Here is a 26,484-nt window from a genome sequence, read left to right as displayed (position 1 = left end):
GGATTATAGTTGTAATTTTTTTAAATCTCCAAGTTGATTTGACAAAGTATGGCCCCAAAACTGCAAAATACATAAATCGGGTTTCTCAAATTAAAAAAAAAAAAATCACGCTTTTGGTTCTCCATTGTTCAATGTAGAAATTTAAATAGGCTTAAAATTTTTCTATCATTATAATTTCTCTTATGTGTTTACAAATTTAAAAGATATAAAGTGCTCGTGTTGCATGAAGCTCAGTTTTTGTCCTAGTTTGAGTGGTAGGCTTTGTTCTAAATCTTCCAATGAATAGAGTCCAGTCTTGGGTTTGGTAACATAAATTGTCCTCTGGAGTTGTTTCTGACTCATGTGATTAAATGTGGTTGAAAGCACACAACTACTTTAGAGTACAAAATAGCTTCCCATTTATGATCCCTCAGGTCGCAGCTGATGAGAGCTTCACTAGCCTTCTCTCTTTGACTTCATTTAGAAACACATTGGTACTGCAGACAAATCACTTTATGAGGACAATATCTTGAGGAGCACGGCCGGACTTATTGTTGTAGGAATGGCACTAACTCAAGTTTGACTTTTACTGGAACATTTATGACCAGAGCTGCATTATCTTGTCTTCTGGCCCCGTCACTGTGCGATAGTGAACTATCTCGTTTTCACACCCACTGAAGAGTACTTTTCTTCAGAGTCAATTGCCTGTCTAATAGAAAATTATTACTCTGTTTTAGTAGAAAATAACTACTTGTGGCAATTGAGAGCCCTTACAAGTATGTCAGAAGATCCCTTGGTCCTGGTGTGAGGTGGCTGCTAAGAGCTGAATTTGGGTCTTGATAGAGGGAATCTAATGGAATGGCACTAATTCAAGAGCCATATGAAGAAGGAAGATAGAATATAACAGTTTTCATTTGCATGAAGATTTGTGTCTGAAAATGCTGTCAATCACTTGTTGGAGTCTCACCACTCCCCAGTGAGGCCAGTAATGCAGGCACTGTCATAGCCCTGTTTGAAATTAAAGTGACTGAGGCTCCCAGAAACAAAGCCGTTTCTAAAACTCCTGCAGCTGTTTAGTAGTAAAGACCAGGAGGGTGTTCTCATTCATTGCATTGGATCTGTGGGATAAGGAAAATAAGAACCAAAGATAACTCCAAAGTACAAAATTTAAGGAACTGGGAAATGAAATTATCTGATGACCAAATTAGAAATATCAGAAACCAAAATTTGTTTTGGAAGGAACAGAAGGGAATGGATTTTGAGCATGTTTGGTTTGAGCTGATGGTCACATCACAAATGGGACACTTCACAAAAGCCACTAAAAAGAGGGACTGGCACAGGTAGAACAGGTGGGGAAAGATAGAAATTATAATAGGGGAAGCTGAAATCTAAGAGACTAAAAGAGCCTCCTGCAGAGAATAGAAAGTTCGAGTGCTCCCAACTAAACCTTAGGACATGCAAACATTCAGGATTTATGAACCAGAAAAGGGGACAAGATCAAGAGCAAAGCAAAACAAAAACAAATCCAGAAAACAGCAAGATTCAGGTGCATGAAACGGGGAAGAAGAATGAAGAGGTCAGGAACAGTATGAAGTGCTGTAGAGATGTCACAGAAGAGAAAAAGGGGCATTAATCTGATAATGAGATCATTCGTAACCTGAGAGAATGCAATTCTAAGAGTGAATAGGCACCCAATTTAAGGGGTTTAAAAAAAAAATGGTTCCATGAGGTGAAGGCATGCATTCAAAAGAGAGAGTACCGAGAATACAAAAAAAAAAAAAAAAAAAAAAAAAAAGTCAAAGGATCTTTTTTCTGAGGTTGAGTACAGACATAAGGGGAAAAAATATATAAAACAACAGAAGGAATGTTTTAAGGTGCTTAGGAAGGAAAGGAATAAAGTAACTTCATAGCAGAGATGGGATTATTAAGCAGGAAAAGCAATTATGCAACAGAGAAGAGTATTTCAGATAAGGAGCAGCTCCAAAGACACTGATGAGGTGGGGGAGGATTAGCATCTTCTTAATGGCTTAATCTTCTCAGTAGAAGTGGGTGGAGAAGTACAGAACTGAGGGAGGGCGGCAGGAAATTAGATGCTGGAAAATGAACAGACAGAGTCCCATCGTGTTCTAAGGATTCAACAAAAGAATTAGTAAACTGATCACTGACTTTCCAGTTGAAATTACAGTATGATTTTGGGGAAGCTGGGTTAACCCAAAGATGTGACTTTTTCTGCACTACCTGCATCTGCTTAGAATCTGGGATAAGAAAACATAGGAGATGAGGATATTTCATGAGGATGGGGGATTGTGAGATGGAAGAGAGAATGAAGTGTAAGTGGGTTCAAGGAAGTCCTCAGGCTGACAGGAAGTTAAGTGAAGGCTGGGCGAACAGTTGAGACTAATGTGAGTCACTGCTCTATAATCCAAAGGACTTAGAGGCAGTGCCATGTGGTAGCCAAAGTCTGGAGATGGCTGTTTTAAAGCAAAGTAGAATAAGCAACATAGAAAAGATGGAAATGGATATTTTCAAAATATTCCAGCAGGAACCCTGAAATAAATAAATTTCCCCCAAACAGACTGCATATGTCTGAATTTTCCTATAGAAGTATGTCAATAATCATTGTATTGGCTGAGTCCTGCATTAATTTATTCCCAACTGAATGCCCTCATGGTATTGTCACCAGTCATTCTCAGTTTTAGAAACAAAGAATGATAACAAGCAGACATCAAAAGCTGGGGAGAAATGTCAAGAAGATAAGTTGTCACTCAAGAATCTGGATGCTGTGCTATAGGATAAGATGTATGCAAGTCAACACAAACTTTTATAATGAATATGAGTGATAACCATGGCAGACCAAAATTGTCCCAAGTACCAGTAATCAATCAGAGAGTGCCTTGTCTGTGCAGCATGATAAAATTATAATAAAATTAAAATTAGATTAGCTTTTTTTATTAGCCCTATGTGCTAGACATTCTAAATCGGTACTGATAAAATATTCTTCACTGAAAGAAACATTTGTCAACCCAAGTGCTAAAGAGTGGATTCAGCTACTATTGAGATTTACTGACATAATATATGTATAAGCTTTAACTTGGCACAATTTTATTATTTGTCCTTCAATACCCATCTATTGCCTTCTATGTGGCTGTTAATTCTGAGAACTCTCAGTTACATACTGGCCCCCTGACAGTGGACTCAACCATGTGCATTCATTCAAAGAATAAGTACCTAGGGATTTGGGACCCATGACACTTGCTTCAGGTACAATTGTCCCCAATACCCCAGTGGTACATTATATGTTTGGATTAAAACAGTAAACTCAAGACAAAGTGTTCTAGCATTGTGGTTGTAAGCATAAATATGCAAAACTCAAAGTACTTCAGTTCTGTTATTACAAGTGCAAATCATTCTCTGAACTTGATGGCATTCCCACTCATTTGGCAACATTTCTTCGTGTGTCTTTCTTCTTTTTCTTCAGAAAAGTACATTCATTCACTCCAAATTTCCCTTTTGCATGGTAATATTTACTTTCTTTTTCTTTTTTTCTTTTTTTTTTTTTTTTTTGTATTTTTTAACTGGCCTGTTTATATCAATGAAGTTCAAAACCTCCCAATTTTAATTGTCTGCATTTCTCTTCTGGTCATTCATTTCCTTTTGTGATGATTACTGAAAATAATGTTGTGTTCTAGAGAAGGCAGATGTTACACAGAGGGTCCACACCAGGTGGTAAGTATCTTCAGTACCCCATGCATTGGGTATCTCAGAGTGGAACAGGATGTGACACTTGGCCTCTAGAATATTTAGAGAACAAGACAGCTATAAGATGACTGCAGTATGCAGCCACATAAACAACCCCAGGGTGTGCCAAAATGTGGCAAGAGATATTGATAAAATACCAGGAAATGTCTGAAACAACACAGGCTTCTAATCTGTGGTAGGGGAAAGTTCTGGAAAAAAATGTGAAATGGATAGCGTTTGTGTGAGGTAAAGATGATGAAGTAAGTGGCATTCCAGCTTGCCTGAAGGGTGGGATGTAGACAGGAACAGAGAGGTGATGGGCTCTCAGCCCTCCCTGTGCTCCTTGATTCACTGAAGTCCTTTTTTAAATATACACCTTCCTGGGTCTCACTTGGAGATTCTGAGGTTGGCCTCAACATCAGTTTTGTTTTCTTTTTCTTTGTTTGTTTGTTTGAAGTTGTCCTGGATGATTTTATTTTCAGTGAGCCTTAAGAACCACCAGACAGTGAAATAAAATAATGGATTTTTAAATAAAATAAAAGATTTTTTTAAAAATAAAAGATATTTCTTCCCATGTTAAGGAGTCTGTACTTGATTTAGCAGAGAGTAGAGAATCATTGAATTTGTATACTCTGAATACTTGAACTTTTGGAAAATCACATGAATGATATGATATTTTGTTAAGCATAGTAGATAGTAGTCCCATGTGTGTTTGGGAACAATTTTCACTTTGGACTTGTACTGATTATGGTAATGACTAATATTTAAGGATGACCCATAGGATAATTCTAGAGTGAATTCAACTTCTACATGAGGAACAACCAAAATAAGATAAGCAGAAAATGCATAAAAAACCACCAAAGCTCCATTTCACACCCAAGATTATTCCTTGGAATTTCAGCCACATCAGAAAGCAGACAAATCAATGCGAATTACTTTTTTTGAGGAAAAGGTAACCCATGACTCATGAAATGGGAGTACCTATTTTAATTAGATTGCAAGTTTTACTGGCCAGGCTCCAAAGCCATTGTGTTTCCCTGTAGATAGGGTTGCCAAATAAAATACAGGTCACTCAGATAAATTTGAATTTTAAAAAAAAGAATCATTTTTAAAAATTTCTTTATTTCTTTCTTTCTTTCTTTCTTTCCCATGAAATGTAGTCTTAAAAAATGACTCATTTAACTGAGATTCAAATTTAACTGGTGTTTTCTGTATTTGTTTACTAAATCTGTCAACTCACTGTATTGTTTGTTAAAACAAGAAATATTCAACATGAAATAAGGGAAATGGAGAATAACTTGTATTTCTAGGTATAAGGGGGAAAAAAAAGAGTCCTTCATCTCTACAGACTTCAAAGCTAAGAATTGAAAAGGTGACTTCACTGCAAGAACAATGCATTTGATCCCCACAAAGTCCTGCCAGAGACACAGGGAAGGTTATAGTTTAGTGTTTTTTATTCCATTCGCTTTGGGAGGATGCTCTTGTTTGAAGACCTTAGAGAATCATCCACCCTGTTCTTTAAGATGTGTTGGGATCCAGCAGCATCAGCATCACCAGGAGCTGGTTAGAAATGCAGAGTCCCCCAGACCCACTGAACCAGACTTGGCACATGAACAGATGCCTTTTAATTTGTAGACACAGTCCAGTTTGAGAAATGCAGATTTAGAGACACATTCAAGGGGGTATGTAGGCCATCTTCAGAATAATAAACAAACGCAGATTTTGTTTTATAGTTTTCCTAAAATGTAGCTTAAGAAATCTAGGATTTGGGGCTTGGGCTATAGCTCAGTGGCAGAGCGCTTGCCTAACATATGCAAGGCACTGGGATTGATCCTTAGCACCACAAAAAAATAAACAAATAAGCCAGATATGATAGCACATGCCTGTAATCCAGCAGCTCTGGAGGCTGAGACAGGAGTATCAAGAGTTCAAAGCCAGCCTCAGCAACAGCAAAGCCCTAAGCAACTTGGTGAGACCTATCTCTAAATAAAATACAAAATAGGGCTTGGGAAGTGGCTCAGTAGTCGAGTGCCCCTGAGTTCAATCCCCAGTACCAAAAATAAATAAATAAACAAATAAATAAAATAAAGGCATTTTATCAATCTACAACTACAAAAAAATTTTAAAAAGAGATCTAGCATTCATAACTCCCTCAGGTCTCTGGGAACACAGGTAAGCAGGGTTCTCACTACCACAATTAAGGGAGATTTACCTCGTGTGGCATTTTATTTGAAGGGGCAGGGCCTGTGGCTTTAAGATTGTTTAAAAGAAGAAATTTGAAAATAATCAACCATCCAGTTCATTTCATTGTCTAGATGAGGAAACAGTAACTAAGAAGATGTGTGTGTGTGACTTGGCCTTAGTCCTATGCTGGGAAATGATTGCGACCACTTTCAACCTCTCTGTTCATTGAGGACAGTAACTCAGAATACCCGAAATTTCCAATCAGCTGCATGTCAAATGCCATCATGCACCTTGGGTGTCTTCTCTCTGGGTCTTGAATTTCTAGATTAGCCCTTTTACATTTCTACCTTTAACTTCCTTTTAAGGGTTCATCTAACCCAGCAAAAAGCACTATCTGTTTGCACTGGGCACTGGAGGACAGATCCTCTGCTGCAGTTTTGTGTACACTGCTCACTGAGGGTACCCTACACATTTGTTTATGAATATTTCAGCTAATTATCTTGCCACAGACCATTGAAACAGATCTGGATGACTGTTCAATTAATAGTACTGAAGGAGTAATTAGAGAGAATTCTACTTGCACACCCCACCCTAGTGCTGACATGTCACTGTGGACATTTTCTTCTGCATGTGATTAATCACACAAATAATTCTCAGAAATGAAATTAAAGATCACCCACGCATTACACCCGTAATGTTTTAAGGCATTACATCCTGAGTCTCTGTAATGAATTAACATCACAGTCTGGTTTGAATTTTACGATTTTTAGCAAACATCCTGCTCTGTTAGCAAGTGACCCTGTGGCCTCTATCAGTTTCTGCAATGATGTGAATTAACTATTCTAAAAAGGGCACAGATTTGGAAATGTCTAAGCCTCAAGAAAGAAATTCAGTATATCCCTTCCAAAAAAAAAATGCCAAATTACACTCATCACACTTGTAAGATCATGGCAAGACCGGAATGATGCCCAGGTTTCTAGATCTCTCCCTCCATGCCCTTCCCAGTCCCCAGGATAAACAGCTCACTTTGTAGTAGCAACATTAAAGACTTTCTGTGAGAACTAAATATTTAGTCATCCTGGTAAAATCATAGTTACCTTTTATTTTCATTTATATAGATGTCTCCAAGTAGCTGCACATTGACACCCTCAAAAAAGCAGTTTCAATTAGAACTAATTTATGTAATTTTCACTGGAATTTATGAATTTAAAGATTAATAGAGCAACACAAGCAGGACAATGATCAGAAGAACTACAACAAAGAGGGTCTGCTTATTTTTTTTTTAAATTATGATCTTTTTCTGACCTTTAAAGTCAATTATCTCAAGCAAGCAAGAATGAAGATTTTAGAGAACAAATTAGCTATCATTTTTACAGAGGAGGAAACAAAGATACAGAGAAATCAAAGGACTTATTGATGACCACAAAATTGTCTTGTGATATTGTTGAGGGCCACAGCCGAGTCCGGATGACGCATGGCATTTTTGCCAGAAGTAGTGGTTGAGAGGTGATGCCAGGGAGCCACTAAGATAATGACTTTTAAGTTCTCGCAGAGTTCCCATTGAGCTCTCGCGCGCGCGGGGGAGGGGGGGGGGCAGAATCCCGAAGAGTTTGCATTGGTTGGGGAAGTGCTGGAGGAGCTGCGTGGTGTTGGGGGAGTTCCTGTGGAGTGTGCTGGTGAAGTTCAGAAATAAAGTTTGTTCCTCTTGAGAGGCTTGTGATTTGTGCCCAGCCAGACTGCGGCATGATATGAAATGACATTGCTTGTGAAAACATTCTAGGAAAAAAAGAAAGGAATTCATTACTCTTTATTTGGAATTTTTAGAGGTAAGATTGGTATGTCAGGGAGTTGTAAAGATACATAACATAATACCAATATTTTAAAACTCCATTTGCTTGATCATGTGTTAGCTTTCATTACAGGTTGTGTATCCCTTTTCCAAAATACTTGGGAGCAAAAATATTTCAGATTTCGATTTTGATTTGATTTTTGTTAATATTGGAATATTTGCATATACATAATGAGATATCTTGGGGATGGAATCCAAGTTTCAAAACAAAATTCATTGTTTTGTATTTATCTTATACACGGAGAGCCTAGAGATAGTTTTATAAAATGTTTTTATAATTTTATTCATGAAGCATTGTTTCATCATGTGGAATTTTCCATTTGTGACATTGTATCAGCACTCAAAGTATCAAATTTTGTAATACTTCAGATTTCAGATTTCCAGAGTAGAGTATACAACTTTTATAAATCTTAAGGTATTTATTATTATGGCACTTACCCATTCTTTTAATTTATTTTTTTAAAACTACAAAAGTATAAGCTTTTGATTTTGTTTGAAAAGAAAAAAGTCTCAAATAATTGTGGAGCTACATTATTACACTGATAACATTTTATTCAAATTTAGTAATAAAATGCAAATGAGTGATATACACTGATAATTTAGCCAAACTGTAAGTGAGAGGTGTATCTCTAGGGATTTTAAATCTTGTCATGGTATATTTATATTTTTTTTCTAAAGTGAATATAAAAAAATTAAGAACAATGATCTTTAAGAATGATGGACAATGATCTTTATGAGTATGGAAAAAATACCTAAAAATAAATTTGTATTGTGTTAACAGACGAAGCTTCACTGCCCAACATATTTATGCTATATTCTATGGTGAGCTCACAAAATAAATGGTTAACAACCCTACAATCCTTTCAGCTGAGATAAAATTATTAATTTAGTAATTCTGATTTATTAACAGAACATTAAAGTTTTTAATAACTTATTTTTAGGAGTGAAATGAAAGTAAAACCATGTTCACATGTTTGGGAAGTTATGCATAAGCCATTGATTTTTAAGCAGTAATTTCTAAAGCAGGCAGAAGTAACTTTGGAAGTAGATTTTGTTTTAATGTCGATTGTTATACACTGCTTTCCAGGTTGGTGCAAAATGTAAATGACTAGGATTTGCATTTTGAATGATACCCTATATGCAAATCATCTAGTACAAAGTCCCTATAGAGCACAACATGTTTAAGGGCTAGGCTTGGAAATTAGTGCTAGTTCATGGAGCATTAGTTGCCAGCTAGACCCACAGGCCATTTGGAGTTTGGAAAGGCAGAGACTGGAAGCAAAGTCTTAGTGGTGTTGCTTGGGGAGGGCAGTCATGGCTTAGGAAAAGCCCAGTTGCAAAGTGATGGAAACAAGAAAGGGGCCTGTAAGTAGTGAGTACTATAGGCCTAGAATGTGGGCCTCACCCCTCCAAACAGGAGTAACCACCAGTCACAACACCCACCTCCCTAGATTTGCTTAGCATTTGTCCACTGGTGGTGATTTTCAGTCCCACTTCAGGTACCTTGCTTTGCTATGTGGCTCTCTCAGCTAATTAGTATAAGGCATTCCTACCACATGGTGTCATAGAGACAGCATCTAATATTATTAGTAGGCAGAATGCAATTACCTCGATTGGTATTTTTCCAATGTAGAATAAATACCCATTCCTACTCCATGTGAAAAAACTTCTTCCATAGTCATTAATCATTGACTGTGGCACGTCAGTGGCAAATCTAGCAAGATACCAAATGCCAGTATATGTACACTGATATTTGACCTTTTTTGCATTAAAATTCTTTAGATATAAATAGTCTTCCTTCAATATTTATTGTCTTATTTACCCCCAAATCGCAGGCCCTGTGATAAATGGAGTAATCGTTTCTAGTGTCACTGTGGCTGTGAAATGCATTTTAGTGTCTTCTGCTGCTGTATCTTAATAATTCATTTCAGCACATCTATTTCTAAATCACAGAAGTTTTGTTCGAGGGAATGCTAAGGAAAAATGCTCTCTTTTTGTCAAGACATATAACCTGTATTTTAGGACTAGTGTCTACTATGCAATTTAACTTCATAGGCTCAAGATTGCCCCCACCCCCTGATAATGGACTCCATTTTCAGGGTCCAACAAATTTAATTTACAAACAAAAAAAATTCATAAATGGGTATCTTGAACTTAATAAATAATTTATCAATAAATTGAATAATATTTCTTTTAGCTTAGCACCTAAATTGAAAGCACACTTTTAAGAACTGTGAAAAACTTTATAGTCATGCATTTTTGGTGAATTAATAAATGAAATGAAGTAATGTCAATATTAACTTCTAAAGGAGAAATTGTCAACAGCTTTATATTTAAAAGATTTATTTTAAATTGTAGCTCATTTTTGCCTCTACATTTGAGTACTTTTCAGACATAAATGTGCATAAGACATTAAAACTTGCCTGTGAGAACTCTCCGTCCTCTAAGGCAGGTGTTGCAAATCGATAGCCACTTCCCAGGGCTAGAAGTGTCATCCTAGAGACAGAAGCACAGTGCTTCAAGGGCTTCTACAGAACAAGTTAATTCCACCTGTGGTGGTAATGAGGGCTCATTCAATGTGTTAGTAAATTTACTTAAGTAGTCAATCTAGAATAGCGGGCAAATATATTTTTTCTGATGATAGTATTGTACCCCAATGCTCATTACTTTTGCACTTTCTCTTGTAGAGACGTCCAAGCAGATGGCCTGCCATGAAATTTCGAAGGGGTTCTGGACATCCTGCCTATGCTGAAGTTGAACCAGTCGGAGAGAAAGAAGGTTTTATTGTATCAGAGCAGTGCTAAAATTTCTAGGACTGAACAGCACCAGTACTGGCTTACAGGTGTTTAAGACTAAAATTTTGCCTATACCTTTAAGACAAAAAAAAAAAAAAGAAAAACAAAAACAAAAAAAAAAAACAAAGACACACACACAAAGGAGCCCTAAGCTGCTGTAGCCTGAAGGAGACGAGATTTCTGGACAAGCCCAGCCCAGGAAGTCTAAAAGAAATTTTCAAGCTTATACTGGATACCATTTATACTGAGCATGGAGTTCTCTAGTGGAATGACATCTGTAGTTCACTCGGAACATCTCCTGTGGACTTTTCAGAAGTATAACAATATTATGATGCTTTTTGGCTTAGGTGCAGGGTTGCAAAGGGATTGAGGAAAATAATAATAATAAAGCTTTAGTTCACAAGGGATCTTCATCTTTGGTTCAAATGTTCTTCTCTGATGTCTCCAAGGTAACCGTGTTCCAAAGCCTGAACCCTTTCACTCAACAAAGCAATGATGAATGTCTCAAGATTGCTGGGAACAGTAGCTCACACGGGAGGAAAAGCAAACACAAAATAAGAGATTTTTTCTATCTTTTCCAAACAGACGTGTGGCACGAGGATTTTGGTTTTTTTGGCTCTAGATCCATCTGTTCCAACAAGTTCATTAGTTTGCAAGATGACTCTTTCATCTGTACAGGAGGTTCTCAGGATGCCTGCCTGGGTCTTGGTCAGGAAGGCCCTTTCTATGAGCTGTGACACAATTTTCACACTGTTAGTTGAGGATTAAGAAGGAGGGAGTAGTAAATGAGGCTTTCCATTCTCTTGCCTCAGAGTAAAGACATCTGATTGTCGTTCAGAAAGGTTGCTTCTGTCTCCCACCCACAAAGTCGCACGGAGCCACAGTTACTGTTGGCCGATGAAAACAAAAAGAAATCATACCAAGAGTTCCTTGATCATTTTTGAGACAAAAAAAAAAAAAAGTTAAGGGATTTTAAGTATATGGGGTTTTAATTTTTTTTTTCTATTTCAGTGCAAAAAGCCCATTTCATTTCCTATCCAAGAAGCCGCTCAAGTCAGGATATCCCTGGTGATATAAAGAAGGAAAGAACACTGCTGAATCATACAGTAATTTTCTTTAAAGCACATAGTAGTTACATAAATATATAAATAAATATATTTTTGTTTATAACTAACACAAGGCAGGCTCTTGTGACTCTAAGAGTGCATTTTGTCATTAAGACAAAACAAATGCAAGATGTATCACTGCATTACTTCCATAGAGTTGTAAAATAATCCTTAATATTAGAATATTTTTATGTCACTTAGTCAAAGTGGGTCAATTAGTGGCAGTGCCTGTCAGTTCCCTGCCTCTTTGATCCACTCTTTTTCATGTCCAACCCCTTCCCTCCCTGGCTAAATGAAGCAGATGCTTAAAACTCTTTAGATGGAGCTGCTATTTGCCCAGTAATCACAATCCAAATTTTAAAAATTCCCCCCAAATGAAGGAAAGCATCACTTGAGGAGGAAAGGGGTTAATATACATACTGAGCTCCTAAAGTTTAAATTCTGTACTGTGTACAATATTATCCACACACTGATCCATGAAACTTACATTCCATGCCAAGAAACCGTTGGTTTTTGAAAGGTACAGTGCTCAACATTTGCAGATTCAGGTCTCAGAAAGCAGAGATGTCTCAAAAGTAGCACTTTACTAACAGCTTAGCCTCTGTGCACAGTGTCTCCATTGGACAGCATCAGTCCACTAACAATGTCACACTTTATCATCACCATTGTCCACCATAAGCAAGTGCTGCTTTCTGTCATGTATATTTTGCTTTATCTTTTTAAGTATCTGATGAGAATGCTAACTTTTTCCTAACCTGCTTAGTTAATAATGGCAAGAAAACAATAAATGAAAAGCAAGGTGATTGAAGGATGTGATGACAATCTGCTATAGCTATGTTCAGTTTATATGAAATATGCCAACTTATTCTTGTGGAGTAGGTTGGTTCAGATAGCAATAACCAGATGATTTAACCAATGTAACTGGTGCAACTGGCATTCTACAAATACATATGGAACACAAAGACAACTTCCTTCTGGGATACGATAATGCTTCTTTTCATCAGCTTTGATGGTAGGTGTGGCTTCCAACAGCAATGGATTGGCAATTATATAAATACCTGCATATTTTGATCCAATTCCTTATACACTTCTTTTAAGCGGTAATGTTGTCCTTACACCCATCGGAGCTTGTCTTCCATTTTTACATTTACAAAATTTGATAATCTTGTTTCAATAAATAAATAAAAACCTTCTGGATTGTTCAATGATCCAAAGCACCAAGTTGGGAGAGGGGTGTGGATTGTGGAAGTAGAAAAGCTTCTACTAAAGTGTGGGGAAACTTCCTAAGAGAACTAAAGAGTTCAAGGTGGTGAGAAATCTGAGTTGTGTATGAATTCTTGAGTTGCAAAGAGAAAACGTTGAGTGAATACACTTCGAAACTTCCTTTCTATGTGTACTTCTGGTTTGTTCTTGATGCTCCTTTGCTGCAAAGGGCAAACACAGTTTCTGGAAATTTCAGAATGGACACCACAGCATTGAACCCTACATGTGTTACATATTAGAAAAGGTGCCTGGGTATGTGACTCAACATGCTATGAGAATAGGGAAAGAATCAATAATAATTTAAAAAAAAAAGAATAACAAAGGGACACATACAAACTTCTGGAGAAATCAGGTAAATGGTGCTACAGAGGTATTTAGCTATTTCATCTTAATTTTTTATAAAAGTAATAATCAGTGATTAGCTAAATGTATTAAATGCCATGAAAGATATCTTAAGGAAATCAGACGGCACTGACTGTAATGTTGGTTTGTTTCGGAAGCGTTTGGACCTAAAGGTGTACTAAAAAATAGAAAACTAAAGATAAATTATAAAGGACAACCCACCACAAGTATATTAATCTCTGATTTGTATTACCTACAGCTATGCTGTCCACTATCACCCACTAGCCAAATGTGGCAACTAAAATTTAAATCAGTTAAAATTAAATACAATTTAAAGTTCAGTTTTTGAGTCACACTTGCCACACTTCAAGTGAGGAGGCCTCAGATGGTTTGTGACTACCATCAACACTATACTCATTGTAGAAAATTCTAGTAGAAAGTCCTACAAAGATGTTTCCTTCAGATTATTTATTCTTGAAGACAAATGAAGAGGGGAAAAGAGAGAAGATTTGGTGTCTCTTTCACATATGAAGTGGTTCTTGGTTTTTATTTCAAAGAGAGCCCATGGAATAATGAAGAGCATGACTTTGAGTCTCCACTATTTTATTTTGGAAAAATCACTTAAACCTTCATAAGTCTCAGTTTTCAATTTTGGAAAATGAAAACATTTCAGTCCTGTTTTCCTTATAAGATTATCATGCAGACTGATTAAATGTACAGATGAACAGACTTTTAAAATCGTATGTCAGTGTGGTCCATATAAAGCACATTTATTGGTCCAGGGTCAGCACAAATTTGCATTCAAAGGAAGAATAGTCCATCAGTCCAAAAGGCAATCAGAGACAATTCATATACATTCTTATATACATTTCTTAAAAAATTGTCAAAGAATAATGCATTCAAAACACACAAAAAATTACATAAATTCTTTTCCATCCGTCTTCATATTTCCTCTAGTACTTGCTCCACATGATATCCATTCAGCTACCTTTCTTTTCCCACACCAAAATTGCCTCTGGTGTGTGTGTGTGTGTGTGTGTGTGTGTGTGTGTGTGTTGTTGTTGTTGTTTTTTGTACCAGGGATTGAACTCAGGGGGGCACTCAACCACTGAGCCATGTCCCCAGCCCTATTTTGTATTTTATTTAGAGATGGTCTCGCTGAGTTACTTAGCACCTCACTGTTGCTGAGGCTGGCATTCCACTCAAGATCCTCCTGCCTCAGTTTCCCAAGCCGCTGGGATTACAGGTGTGCACCACCTTGCCTAGCCTGTGTGTGTTCTTCAACAGGTTGGATTATTTGTTATGTAGAGTTACTTAGCTTCTCTAGTTTCTTCTGACATCCCATTTTACACTTCTGCAAAAGGAAGTCCAAAATCTGAACAGAAGGATTCTCTTTAATACTACAAATGAAATTTCATATTTATTTTAATCTTGTAACACAAATGTAAGAGGCTCTGACATTAAAATATAAAAATACACGGGACATGTATGTAAGATTTTGCAAATGCAGGCTATATAAAAGGAATATAATTACTTTAAATTATGCTAATATTCAGGTAATCTATATTCTTAATTTAGCATAATTCACCAGTTCGGGCAAAAAAAATAAATTCTGTCATTTCTTCCTGAAGGAGTAGTTTTGGTAATGTCCCTAGGATGTTGCCCATAAAAAAAAAATAAGTTTTTTTGGGGGGGGATCCTTGCCTTGGTTCAAGGCACTTTCACTCTACAATAAGAAATTAATATTTAAACTATGACTAAATGAGAAGAGGGAAACTATGGTTAGGATTTCTTCCTCCTGTGAAATGTTCTTTGGCTTTGTATTTCTTCTGGCATTTTTCTAGATGTTTTATTAAAATGTGATCCACTAATTCCAAAAGATTGTTCTTTCTTTCACTTTCCTGCCCATGATCCGGCTTTGGGAATCAGCACCTGTATGCCAGATGATGGGAGGTCATCTAATCTAACATCTTCATTTTAAAGATGAGCAAACCAAGGTCCGAAAAGATGTAGTAACTTTACCAGTGTCAGCACTGGGTCTGGAACTTAAAACTCCTGATGGGTGGTGATTTTTGTTCAATTCTTATTGCCTACACCCCTGTGTCAGCAATTAAGACCAACCAAGCAGTTTGAAAGGCACAATCCATCTCAAACCTCATTTTATTTGCTATCTGAATTATCTACTCTATTGTGTCATATGGAACATTGGACCAATCTTTCTCTCATATTGCTGTATTCTGATTCTGCTAGTTTAATAACAACTAATGCTTTCAAGTTCTAGCCATTGCAGGGTCTTTCTTGGGTCTGCAGGTCACCTCCCCCACCTCCCCATCTGTGGCCATCCACATTAGCAATACTGTTTATCTTTGCTGTTTAAATATTTTCTGTCTTTATTTCACTTCTTCCCAAATGTACTTAAATACTGATACTCCTTACGGCTGGTTTTCTTATCACATATACAATCACAATTTTTATTTTCTCTTTAAACTGTTTAAATGTTTTTGTCCCAGAAAGGCCTTGTGAGTAAAGATTGTTAGGTCAGGTATATTAAATATTATATATTCATGTTACCTTGTGTTTATCAAACACTTAACATTTCACATGGCATTTTGTTTTATCCTTTTATTTGTTTGTTCATTCATTCAACCATTTACTTCAATTAATTATTTATTGAGCACCTGCTGCAACCAAGTTACAGTGCTAGGTCTTGCATAGTAACAGAATTCAGACACATAAACTGGTCATCATAATACAGTAAAATCCTCAAACACAACTTTACCAATAAGACCACTCCAAATTTTTATTCTACTTAGGAAACTATAAAATATTTTATCTGAAGAATGTTTCTGGAATACATTTCAGGATTGTGCATCTGTGCTGTTTGCTTTATTTTGAATCATCTGTTAATTTCAAACCTAAGAATAAAAGCTACTCAATAGGTGTCCCTGACCAGATATAATTTCCACTTTACTTCTTACTGAGCAGATGCAAGAGTACAAGTTTCATCTGGTACCAATATTTCTGTTGTGGCTTTTTGAATTATCAGCATGATTGTTTTAAGGTCTTCAAAGACACCAATGTATACCAAAGAAGCATTTGCACTTTAGGTGTGTGTTGTTGTTACGTCATTTATTGGGTAGTCTCAGGTTTTCTCAACTTTAACACTACTGACATTTTAGACCTGGTAATTCTTTGCTGGGGATGAGGGAAGTGGCTCTGTATGGTATAGGGTACTTGGCAACTTTCTTGATTGTACTGAGTAGACAGTGGCGTATACATCCCTTCCTGTGTGGCAAATGTGTTTACAGACATTGATGTCCCTGGGTGGAAAGGAAAGAAGAGGTTAGACAAAAATATCCCTAGATTAAATCCACTGTATTATCTAGTGAGTAAAATGTACTGGGAGTCCATTTTTTTCCTCTTTCTGTTGTCATTTACTGTCATTGGTAGTTCTTTATGTGTAACCAGATTTAGAATCACAAACTCTTTGAATTAAAAGAGATAGAAAAAGTCACACATAGCTCAACAACACATCATCACCCGTATCTATTTTTCCAATTGGTTTACAAATTTATGGATAGGAGACTGAAAGATTGATTATCTCTGAGAACTTCAGAATTAACTCTTCCATAGCTAGAGATAGGACCGATGAGTAATTATCTTCACTGCTATAATTCCTGTGCCAGGGACCTTTGCATTCCGTGTGGGGACTTGATACTCATACAACTTCAGTGTCTCAGAGACTTTGGGGCATTTATTTTTGTCATTCCACACATCTACAAATCTTATTCCTTAGTCTTTGCTTCAAATGTGCATAGAAGTTAAAGTTTGGTGCATCTGATTTAAGTATACCCAGACTTTCTATTTCTAATTCCTGAAAATTTTCTTCATCAGAATCTTCCATTTTTTAGTTGGCTAACACCTATGAAGCAATAGTAGCAATATTGATTTTTTTTAAATTGTTCTTCTATAGAAAAAAAACAAACAAAAGTGATTGTCCCAGGAAATTGAAAATAGTAAATTTCAGAGTTGGAATGCTTAAATCTGTCAAGCCAAAGTTTACACCATTTGATGTGCCTTATGTTGGTTTTCCTGTAAGGTCACTGATTTCCTATGAATAACTGAATCCAATCAATTTGTGCTTAGTTCTGTTTTGCACAGATTGGAAAACATGGTAGTTAAACAAAAACAGTCCCTTAAAAATATTCCAGAATTAATAACAAACTCCCAACTGAAATCTCAGGCCTCCTTTACTCTTTTCTTAAAGGACTAACTCAGACTATGAAGGCCTCCATAATTATTTACTACAAATGCACTGGTTGAAAACCTTTTTCAATTACAAAGTCTATGGCTATTGAATATTGAAAAGCACACCTAGGAAAAATTCTCATAAGATAGTCATGGAAATTGAAAACTACAACCTCAAAATGTGTGTAATTTTCTCTTCTATCACTATTGTATCAGCTTACATGGTATTACATCTTAAACTTTTGATTGAGCTGATCCTCTAACTTCAATTTAAATTGTAATACACCCACCTAAATATCTCATAACTTATACCATCCAGTGTTCATTGCTCTCATAATGATTATTACAAAGAAGCAGATGATACTTATTAAAGTAAAAAAAAAATCACAAAGTTGAATCGATTTTCCATATAAAGTTTATAGAACATGTTGGCATTAGCTACTAAATAAAACACTTATTATGAATGACCAAATTATATCTACAATAATAAAATGCTCAAAACTTATCATTATAAGGTAATTGCTAGTGCATAGTCGACACTGAAAGATTCTACTTAAATCTAAGATAAAAGACTGGAAAAAATTATATACAAATCATAAGCTATTACTCATCTTTATCTAAGATTTATTAGCATTTGAGAATTGCTTTAAAAAATCCTCTTCTAATGGAGTAAAGTAGAAAACTTTTTTGACTTGATGAATAACAGCATCATATTTCTTTTTATTCCAGCTGGAATATCTCAACGATTTCCATCTGTCCCAGGAGTTTGGATTTTTAGCAGTAGTCTCTATTTTCTCTAGTGTTACCAAAATATAGATATTAAAGATTTAATTGAAGTATCTATTACCGATCATGTGGCTCTAAATCTTTTGTGCCTATTAAATAAATAGAGAGCATGAAACTAATTTTAGAATTTTTCTATATTTGGGTCATATAAACATAGGAGTGGATGAACAAAGATGATTTGTGGGGGGAAAAGCAAAGATCTAAATTACTATCAGAGTTTTCAACTTGTTCAGAGCAAAGTGCATATAAATGTTCAATGACAATTAGCTCAAAGTTAGGTCATTAGGCCATCCAGACCCTGGAGCACAGATTTCAGAAGCTATGCTAAGAGTCATATGATGTACCCAAAGCACGGGTGTGCCCACTTGGTCTAAAACCCAGCCATACCATCACTCAGCTGTATCTCTTCTATGGCACTGATCCTAAAACCATGGTGGTCCTTGCCCAAGGGAATTGGATTGCATATGGTCAGGTAATAACCAGAAAGAGACTTTGCATTTATCTCCCTGTGACTTTAAAAGCATGATCACATTCTTCGGTTTTCTTTTACCAAAGACTATGAGCCAGCCAACCACACAAGGCAGTAAAAAGTAAAAATAAAAAACAGTTTTCCCGAGGACTAGGTATGAAAGGGTGCTTTCGTCTGTGAGCCCAGAGCTGGATCTCTGTGAAGTGTGAATGAGTCTCAGGACCCAGATCCCAGTGTTGTTGTCGAGACATTCTGGTGGCATCTATGCAACCATTTTAAAGGCAGTTTTAAGAAAAACATGCTCAGATTGTCATATTCATAGCAGGGGAATAAAAACTCCAGTTAAGCATCTTCCACTAGACTACTCTGAAAATAACATTAGGAGAAATCAGAGTTTTCCTTGCAAAGAAATGTTAAAATCATTTTAGGGAAATGGACTGTTTCTTTAGACACAGACATCTTATGTACACCATAACAGTCTTGGGGCCCTGGCTGAGAGCAGGGCATGTCTTTTCACTGGTTGATCAAAACAAATCTCTCATTTGCCTGATTTGAGGCATTTGGACAGTGCCTGGGAAGTACATTATTTTCAAGGGAATAGGAGAAAAAAGAGAGAGAGAGAGACAGCCTTTTTTTCGTGCCAGCTGGGATCATGGGAACTTCAAATGCCAGGAATTTACTACTGTTTCTGGTAATTCTGCTTGTAGTCATTTGAAACATTGAAGGGTGAAAAGAGAAGAAGTTGAGCACTCAGAGAGGGGCGGGGGATGCTGTCCGTGTTTCCTGCCAGTTGCACCAGTGCACAGAATGGTTGTGATGCATTTCGAAGTGGGTATAATTGTCCCCTTTGTGAGAATCACAAAGCCCACTGTGGCACTCCTAAAAGAGAACACTGCGGAAAATCTGACCCTATAAACCCAGTCAACCCCAAACAAAAGGAAAGATTGTGTGGGAGAGCACAGCGCGTTGCCAGCACATTTCCCACTGTTTTTGAAAGCCCTGTACGTCCAGCCCAGGACGTGTCTTACAGGTGAAGGTTGATTTTTGCAGAGGCTTTTCCAAAACTTCATTAACACAGAGCTCGGGAAACTGAGCATTCTGAATTTCTTCCAGTCTTCTGGGCTTCGTTCCTATTCCCTCTCCCATGTTAGTGAGACATTCCAAGCCTGCCTTCTGTTGTGCTAAAATAACACACATACTTCACCATGACCCGATGGAGGGAGGACATACCTGAGTCTGCAAATGTAGAAACCATTGTATCTGAATTTGCACGGATGGTGTCTGAGAGCAGAAGAAACGTGACCTCAATTGGAATCCTTTGTTCAAATCCAGTAATTCAGATGCTACATACTTCTGTACGCTTCCTGGTCCTTTTCACTCTAACATTAATTCTCTAAGTTTGAATGGGTCCATGAATTTGCCATCTATCTTTTACCTGGGGATCAGTATGATTGCAATAATGTTTTCTTCACACAACTTCTTCTACCAAGTTTGTCTGTAATTCTTCTGCTTTACAGTTTGTGGGGAATTTGTTTTTCCTTCCTAATAATCATTTGATAAGAAATTCAGTGTATTTACAGCCACGGTGACACAATACATCTCTTCAGATCTGGAAGCTGGTGGTGCCCAAATATTACCTGTGTTCTTGCTGTGGGTTGCAATACTCTTAATGAAACCATGGTTATTTTTTTTTCCACTCTCAGTTGGAGTCAACACATTTGGGATTTTAAAAGGGGGAGAGGGAGCTATTTGTGTAATACTGCTGTCATATTCGGCTATATATTAAAAATAATAAATGAGCATTTTGTTTTAATTTCTTAAATGCTTTTACCTTGTCTTTTAGCCTACTTTTGTTTCCTTTCCTACATTAGTTTTCAAACATTGTTACCTGTCGTGAAAGAAAATGTGTGCTGAGTCCAGAGCCACAAAGTTAATGGCATGATGAAAAAATACTTTCACTTTTCAACTTGCAGTAGTGTGGGGACTGACACTAACTAGAGTGAGCTGCAGAAAATTTTTAAAATGTAGGATGGCTTAGCATGTGACTGGATGAACACTTTGTCCCCTCTCCCCAGCCAGAGTGCCCATACATTGAATTCTCCTGCATCAGAACATGGGTTTTTAAAATGCCAAATTAAATTCTAGAGCTGGAATAAATCAAAGTACCTTAGATCAGCTCTTGCCTCTGTTGTGAGTCCTGCTTTAAGAGTTCCTCCTCTGATTTTCCAAATGAGTTCCGGAAGGTTCTATATTAGTTCATCCTCCTTTCCCCAAACTGGAAATGATTGTACCCCTTCCTCAGGGGCTTTTGGATGCATGTCTCTGGTAATTTATGTGGAATGTGTAAACTGAGATGTTTCCAATTCCAAATATTCCTTCTCTGTTTCCTCATCTGCCATTCTTGGACTATCCTTTAAACACCACCAAGTAGTGGTCTGAACCAGGACAGAGAAGCACATGATACCTGATGTGTCAGAAATTCCAGACAGTGGTATTTCCTGAGCAACTGCTTTATGCATTTCAATTATGATTTTAAAATCTTAAACTCTGTATGGACCTTATTGATTGGACTGTATTAATTAAACTTTGATTTAATGGAGTAAATTCAGAACTTTAACTTTAAATGGTGTGAATTGTGTTTATGATACAAAAAAGGAAAAAGAAAAATCGTTAATGCAAATCATGCAACTTTCCCTGACAATAGAGAATCATGAAGCTAATGATTTAAAGAAGTCATTTAATTTGTGCCAGTTCTTTAAATGATACAATGGAAATGAACCTGAAAGATATATGTTTAAGAACAAAGATGCTAATGACAAATCATACAACTTTTAAATTCGCTGTACACATATTATTATTATTATTTTATTATCTCCAGTCTTTATAATTTTTTGTTATTGTTGTTGTTTTGAGAGAGTCTTGCTAAGTTGGTGAGGCTGGACTCAAACTTGCAAGGCACCTGACTCAGCCTCTCAAGTCGCTGGGGTTACAGGCAGGAATCACAGAGCCCAGCTGAATTTATCTCTTATAAATCTGAAGACCATGTCTCACTGATTACCTCTTCCCAACCACTATTTTCAGAATCAGAGTCTTTTGACATGCACATTAAATTTTTTCTGTTTATTTTAGCAAACATTTATCAAATGACTTGATGACTACAGAGTAGTGAAGGAGACAAACACTTTAAAATGTATTGTAAATCAAGCATCATCAGTCCCAGGATGGAAATATTTACACAGAACAATGCAATTACAAGAGGGGAGAGTTAATTCTGTGTGGAAAAGACCAGTAGCTTTCACAAAGCAAGGGGTATTCGAACTTCAACTTGATCTTTTTTTAAATATTTTTTTAGTCATACATGGACACAATATCTTTATTTTGTTGTTTTTATGTGGTGCTGAGGATTGAACCCAGTGCCTCACCTGTGTGAGGCAAGTGCTCTGCCACTGAGCCACAATCCCAGCCCTTCAGCTTGATCTTGACAGATCAGTAGGTCTTCAGCAAGTGTGGCCACACCAGGGAAAAGGTGAGCTATGAACAGGAGGGCTATCAGGAAATGAGAGCAGGGGAGTAGCCAAAGCCAGAGTTGGGCCCTTGATGATGTTCATGACCTTATAATTTTCCTTCAAAGCAACAGGTACATGTCAAATCCTCTTAGAAAAATCTCCCAGTAGGCAGAGGAATGGGTGAATGACATGGTAGATATCCGGGAGGCTGTTTGGGGGTGATGGCTTAAATATGTCTACAGCTTCATGACTCCTATTCTTTCTTGGTTCTCCACTCTTCATCTCTGTGGATTTAGTCCTCTATTAATGAAACCCACACTCACCAGCACATGTGAGATGATCCTCTCCCCTCTCAGATACCCCTCCCAGCAAATTATGTATTTTTTCCCCTCCAAGGTCACAACACAATACAATTTAACAGATGTTCACATCACGTCAGCCAGAGCTGCCCAGGTTCACCTATGTCTTCTATGAGAAATCTCTTTTTTTAAAATTTTTTTCCCTAAAATTCCAAGGAGATCTGGGCAGCCAACACTGCCCAAGGTGGAATTTAATATTCTACTATGATGACCATAAAGCAGGAAAATGACACATATTGTCAGTTTCCTTAGGTCATTTTGACATAATTAATAAATTCTTAGAGCTTTGCGTGGAGAGCATTTGGGTAGAAAGTCTTGCTCCTGAAATAAATGGCTTAACAGTTTCTTTTCTTTCTTTTGTACTTAGCCCATCAGGTTGTCCTCTGGATTAATGAGTTAGTAAGTGCTCAGTCTATGGTATTCACAGAGCTCAGCAAATCTGAATTAAAGCAAGGAAAAGATCAAAGTCTGTCTCATAGAGATGGAGACCTGGGGCATGGTAAAGCCTCCGTGGTGGGGACAGTCCAATGTAAAAGAGAAGAACTGGACTTCAGCCCCCGTGGGGATCTGGATGTCAAGATTGACAGAAACTAAAGACAAAGTCTCCAAGATTCCAGACAGCAAGAGAATTTCAAAGGGTGGAATCAAACTGCCTCTGGATAATTTGAGAGTATATTGAAATATTTCGGAGCTCTCCAAGGAAGCAGATAAACACCTGATTTAGTCATCAGGGGAACTATGAAAATGTCAGTTGTAAAGGAGGCCAACTGGCTCCCATGACCCTGGCTCTGTGTTTAAAGATCACAGCCTTGTAGTTCAAGTGCATTTGCGCTGTGAGCGAGGGAGCGTGGCTTCTGCCTTGGAGATGTAAGGAGCTGGGAGAACAAAAACTAACAGGCTACTTTAGGCCTCCTGTTGGCGGGAAGCAGGGTTTCAGATGTACACTTCACTGTCCTAGGGTGTAGCCTGAACACAGGAAATAAAGATGAGTGTGCAGAAATAGAGAAAAGATAGAAACACAGACCAGATATCACTGCTTTAGCTGATGCTGATTTCCCTGATCCAGGCACTGGGTGAGTTAAGATATGTCATCTACGAATCTGCTCCTCCAAGTCTAATGAAGAGCAATTATAGTTTTTGGAAATTTCAAGAATGTGTCAAAGGGAAAACCAGTGAGAGTCCCACAGAGTTTGCAACTTCAGTATATATAGAATCCCCAGCCTCTGTCAGTGACGGGCTTATTATTTCCTGAGTTGCTATCACTTTAAAGAACAACAGACACACTTGGCCTCCCAGAGCAAATACGCTTCAGAATTTCCAACATGTCCTGATAAATGTTCATCGACCCCCTTTACTGTACATTATTCCAATGGTTTCAAAAAACTTTACTTAAAGCCTTTGAACTTCTTCCAAATACTATGCTCACATTTCTTTATGGTGACCTTTATCAAAATTTCAGGGTTGCAGAACACATTGGGCTATGCCCCCCCCCCACAGAATGTCTTTACACAATTGCAATTTAGATGTTTTTCCAGAAGGATTCACTGTAGTGTGAACCTTGGTAGAATGTGAAGCAAATTTTTCCTGCTGGAGTTTGGCTGGGAGCCCAGTGGATAGGCTGCATAAATTATTCTAAATGCCATAGGATCTTGCATCTTATTTCTTTCTAGAATGTTTTAAATCTGCATTCGGATGCCTTGAAGTGAGATACTGAAAAAGCAAAGCACATTGCAAGAAAGAGAAATTGAGACTTGCAAAAAAATAAAAAATAAAATAAAAAATAAAAAATGAAGCTCCCATCCCCATTGTAAACAGTGCCATTGGAATTTAATTAGATGTCATCTGAGGAGATGTGAGTTATTTGAACAAGACCAGATCCCAGCAGGGTAAACAGCAATAGGGCAAATCGAATAGGAGCACTTGTGTTAGAGAGAAAACCTAAAACAAGGGCTTTGGTGTGCCAGGAGAATTCCCAGTTGTGCATGAGGCAATGAACTCTGGCCGAGGGGTGTGTGCATGGAAGGGGGGAAGGAATCTATTCGAATTTTCTATTGTTTTGCTTTATGGCCATTGTGAAGCTTTATTTTGGCTCTGGGATGGGAGTTCATTTACTTCAGACAGACTGTAGCAGCCAGTTTGATTTTCTTGACCTAAAACCACAACAAATAACTGTCGTAGTCGGCACCACTCACAGGCATGAAGATAGCCCCCACTAAAGTGGAAGGAAGGTTCCAGGTTGATTCTTCTTGCCCTCCTCATTAACATCAATCTGGGACCGCTGGGTTCCTGGAGACGACTGAGGAGCGTCAGTTTGCATATGTCAGTTTCCAGAGACAGATTTCCTCTCTCTGCCAATAGTCATCAGGTATTGGATGCCTCCACAAGTAACCAACGAAGGGACAAGTTCTGTGACATCATGCCACTGACCTCTCAAGGCCTAACTGCCTGGTTTATCTATGAAATGAGGATAAAAATAGTACCTACTCCCAAGAATTGTTGTGACTAATAAATGATCTAAAATACTCAGCTTTGTGTCCTGCCATACCACTCAGTTAGCAATGCTAGCAATATTGTTGCCTAAGAAAAATATGTTGGTTTTGATACGAAAAAAAAAAAAATGCCATCTAGTTCTTAAGAAGGTAAAGTTAGGGGAAAAAAAACCAATTAACTGGATGAATTGATTGCAAAATAAGATGTTATCTTACGAGAGGGAAACCTCTTACTATCTTTCTTATTCTTTCCCTCCAGTGAATCTCATTTTTCTCCATTATCTAAGTCAGTATTGGCCTTTCCCCACTGTAAGATATGGAAAAGCAAAATGGAGGGCACTTAAAACCTTAAGTGATGAGAAGATTAAAAATTAAATGCAAAAACACATGTCTATGTTAAGAAATAGAGTGGGTTCTGGAATTTAAAGAGGCTCCTCCCCTTCTTAATTCATTTGTAATTTATTTGTGGTTTCAGGGGAAATCAAATCATGCTTCTGAGGGGCTATTCTGAAAACTTTTTTTTAAATGTATCCTCATTGAATTTCTGTTTGTAAATTGAAGATATTTCTAACATATCTCACTCATTCACACAAACCTTATACTAATGGCCTGAGTCAGAGTCTGGCTTCTGAACTGTTTCTGCCCACCGAACACCTGACACCTAATGTGAGTGTGTTGTGGTGGGAGTTCCCACACCAACTCTTCTGGTTTAGATAACAGGTGTCTACCAAAAGCTCATCTGTGAAACAATGCAAGGAAGTTTAAAGGTGGAATGATTAGGTTATGAGAGCCTTATCCACTGATATGGATTAACTAGGCAGTAACTATAGGCAGGTATGGGGTGGTTGGAAGAAGTAGGTGCCTAGGGGTGTAACTTTGAGATTGATATTTTGTCCTTGGTGAACTGAGCTATCTCTGCTTCCTGATGGTCATGCCCTCCCACCATGATGTGCTGTCTCCTCTTGGAACCAGAGCTATAGAGGTAGCCTTCTATGGACTGAGGCCTCTGAAACTGTGAGCCAAATAAACTTTTCCTCCTCTAATTGTTCTTGTCAGGTCTTTGGGTCACAGTGAAAAACACTAACTAAAATAGCAACCATTTCTCCTACTCTCTGGACAAACACTCACATCCTACCATGGAATCCAATCCTTAAAGTAACTACTGACAGTCAGCACAGACCCCATGGATTAACCGCTCAGTCTCTCAAGGGTGTCTCCAATGGCACATCTTGGGGTCTCACGGGAGGGAAACCGCTTCCTTTACTACTTTCTTACTCATTCTCCTTGGAAACTTCATTTTCCTTCATCATCTAAGTCAGTATTTTCCTTTCCTACTTGAATATATGGAAAAGCAAAAAAGAAGAGGACTTA

General features: G+C 37.5%; 1 protein-coding gene across 1 annotated transcript in view; it reads left to right on the top strand.

Annotated features, from left to right (window-relative positions):
• Plxdc2 (plexin domain containing 2) overlaps positions 1-12,843 on the top strand; it is a 431,569-nt gene extending 418,726 nt beyond the window's left edge. Inside the window, exon 15 of the mRNA XM_027928684.3 lies at positions 10,438-12,843. Within this exon, the coding sequence (XP_027784485.1) occupies positions 10,438-10,554 (117 nt within the window). The 3' untranslated portion in view covers positions 10,555-12,843. The remainder of the gene's footprint in view (positions 1-10,437) is intronic.
• Positions 12,844-26,484: the final 13,641 nt, after the last annotated feature.

This window comes from Marmota flaviventris, chromosome 12 (genome assembly GCF_047511675.1).
Source record: "Marmota flaviventris isolate mMarFla1 chromosome 12, mMarFla1.hap1, whole genome shotgun sequence".
Lineage (NCBI taxonomy): Eukaryota > Metazoa > Chordata > Mammalia > Rodentia > Sciuridae > Marmota > Marmota flaviventris.
The sequence above is the reverse complement of the archived record's forward strand: the minus strand, read 5'-3'. Positions and strand labels throughout refer to the sequence as shown.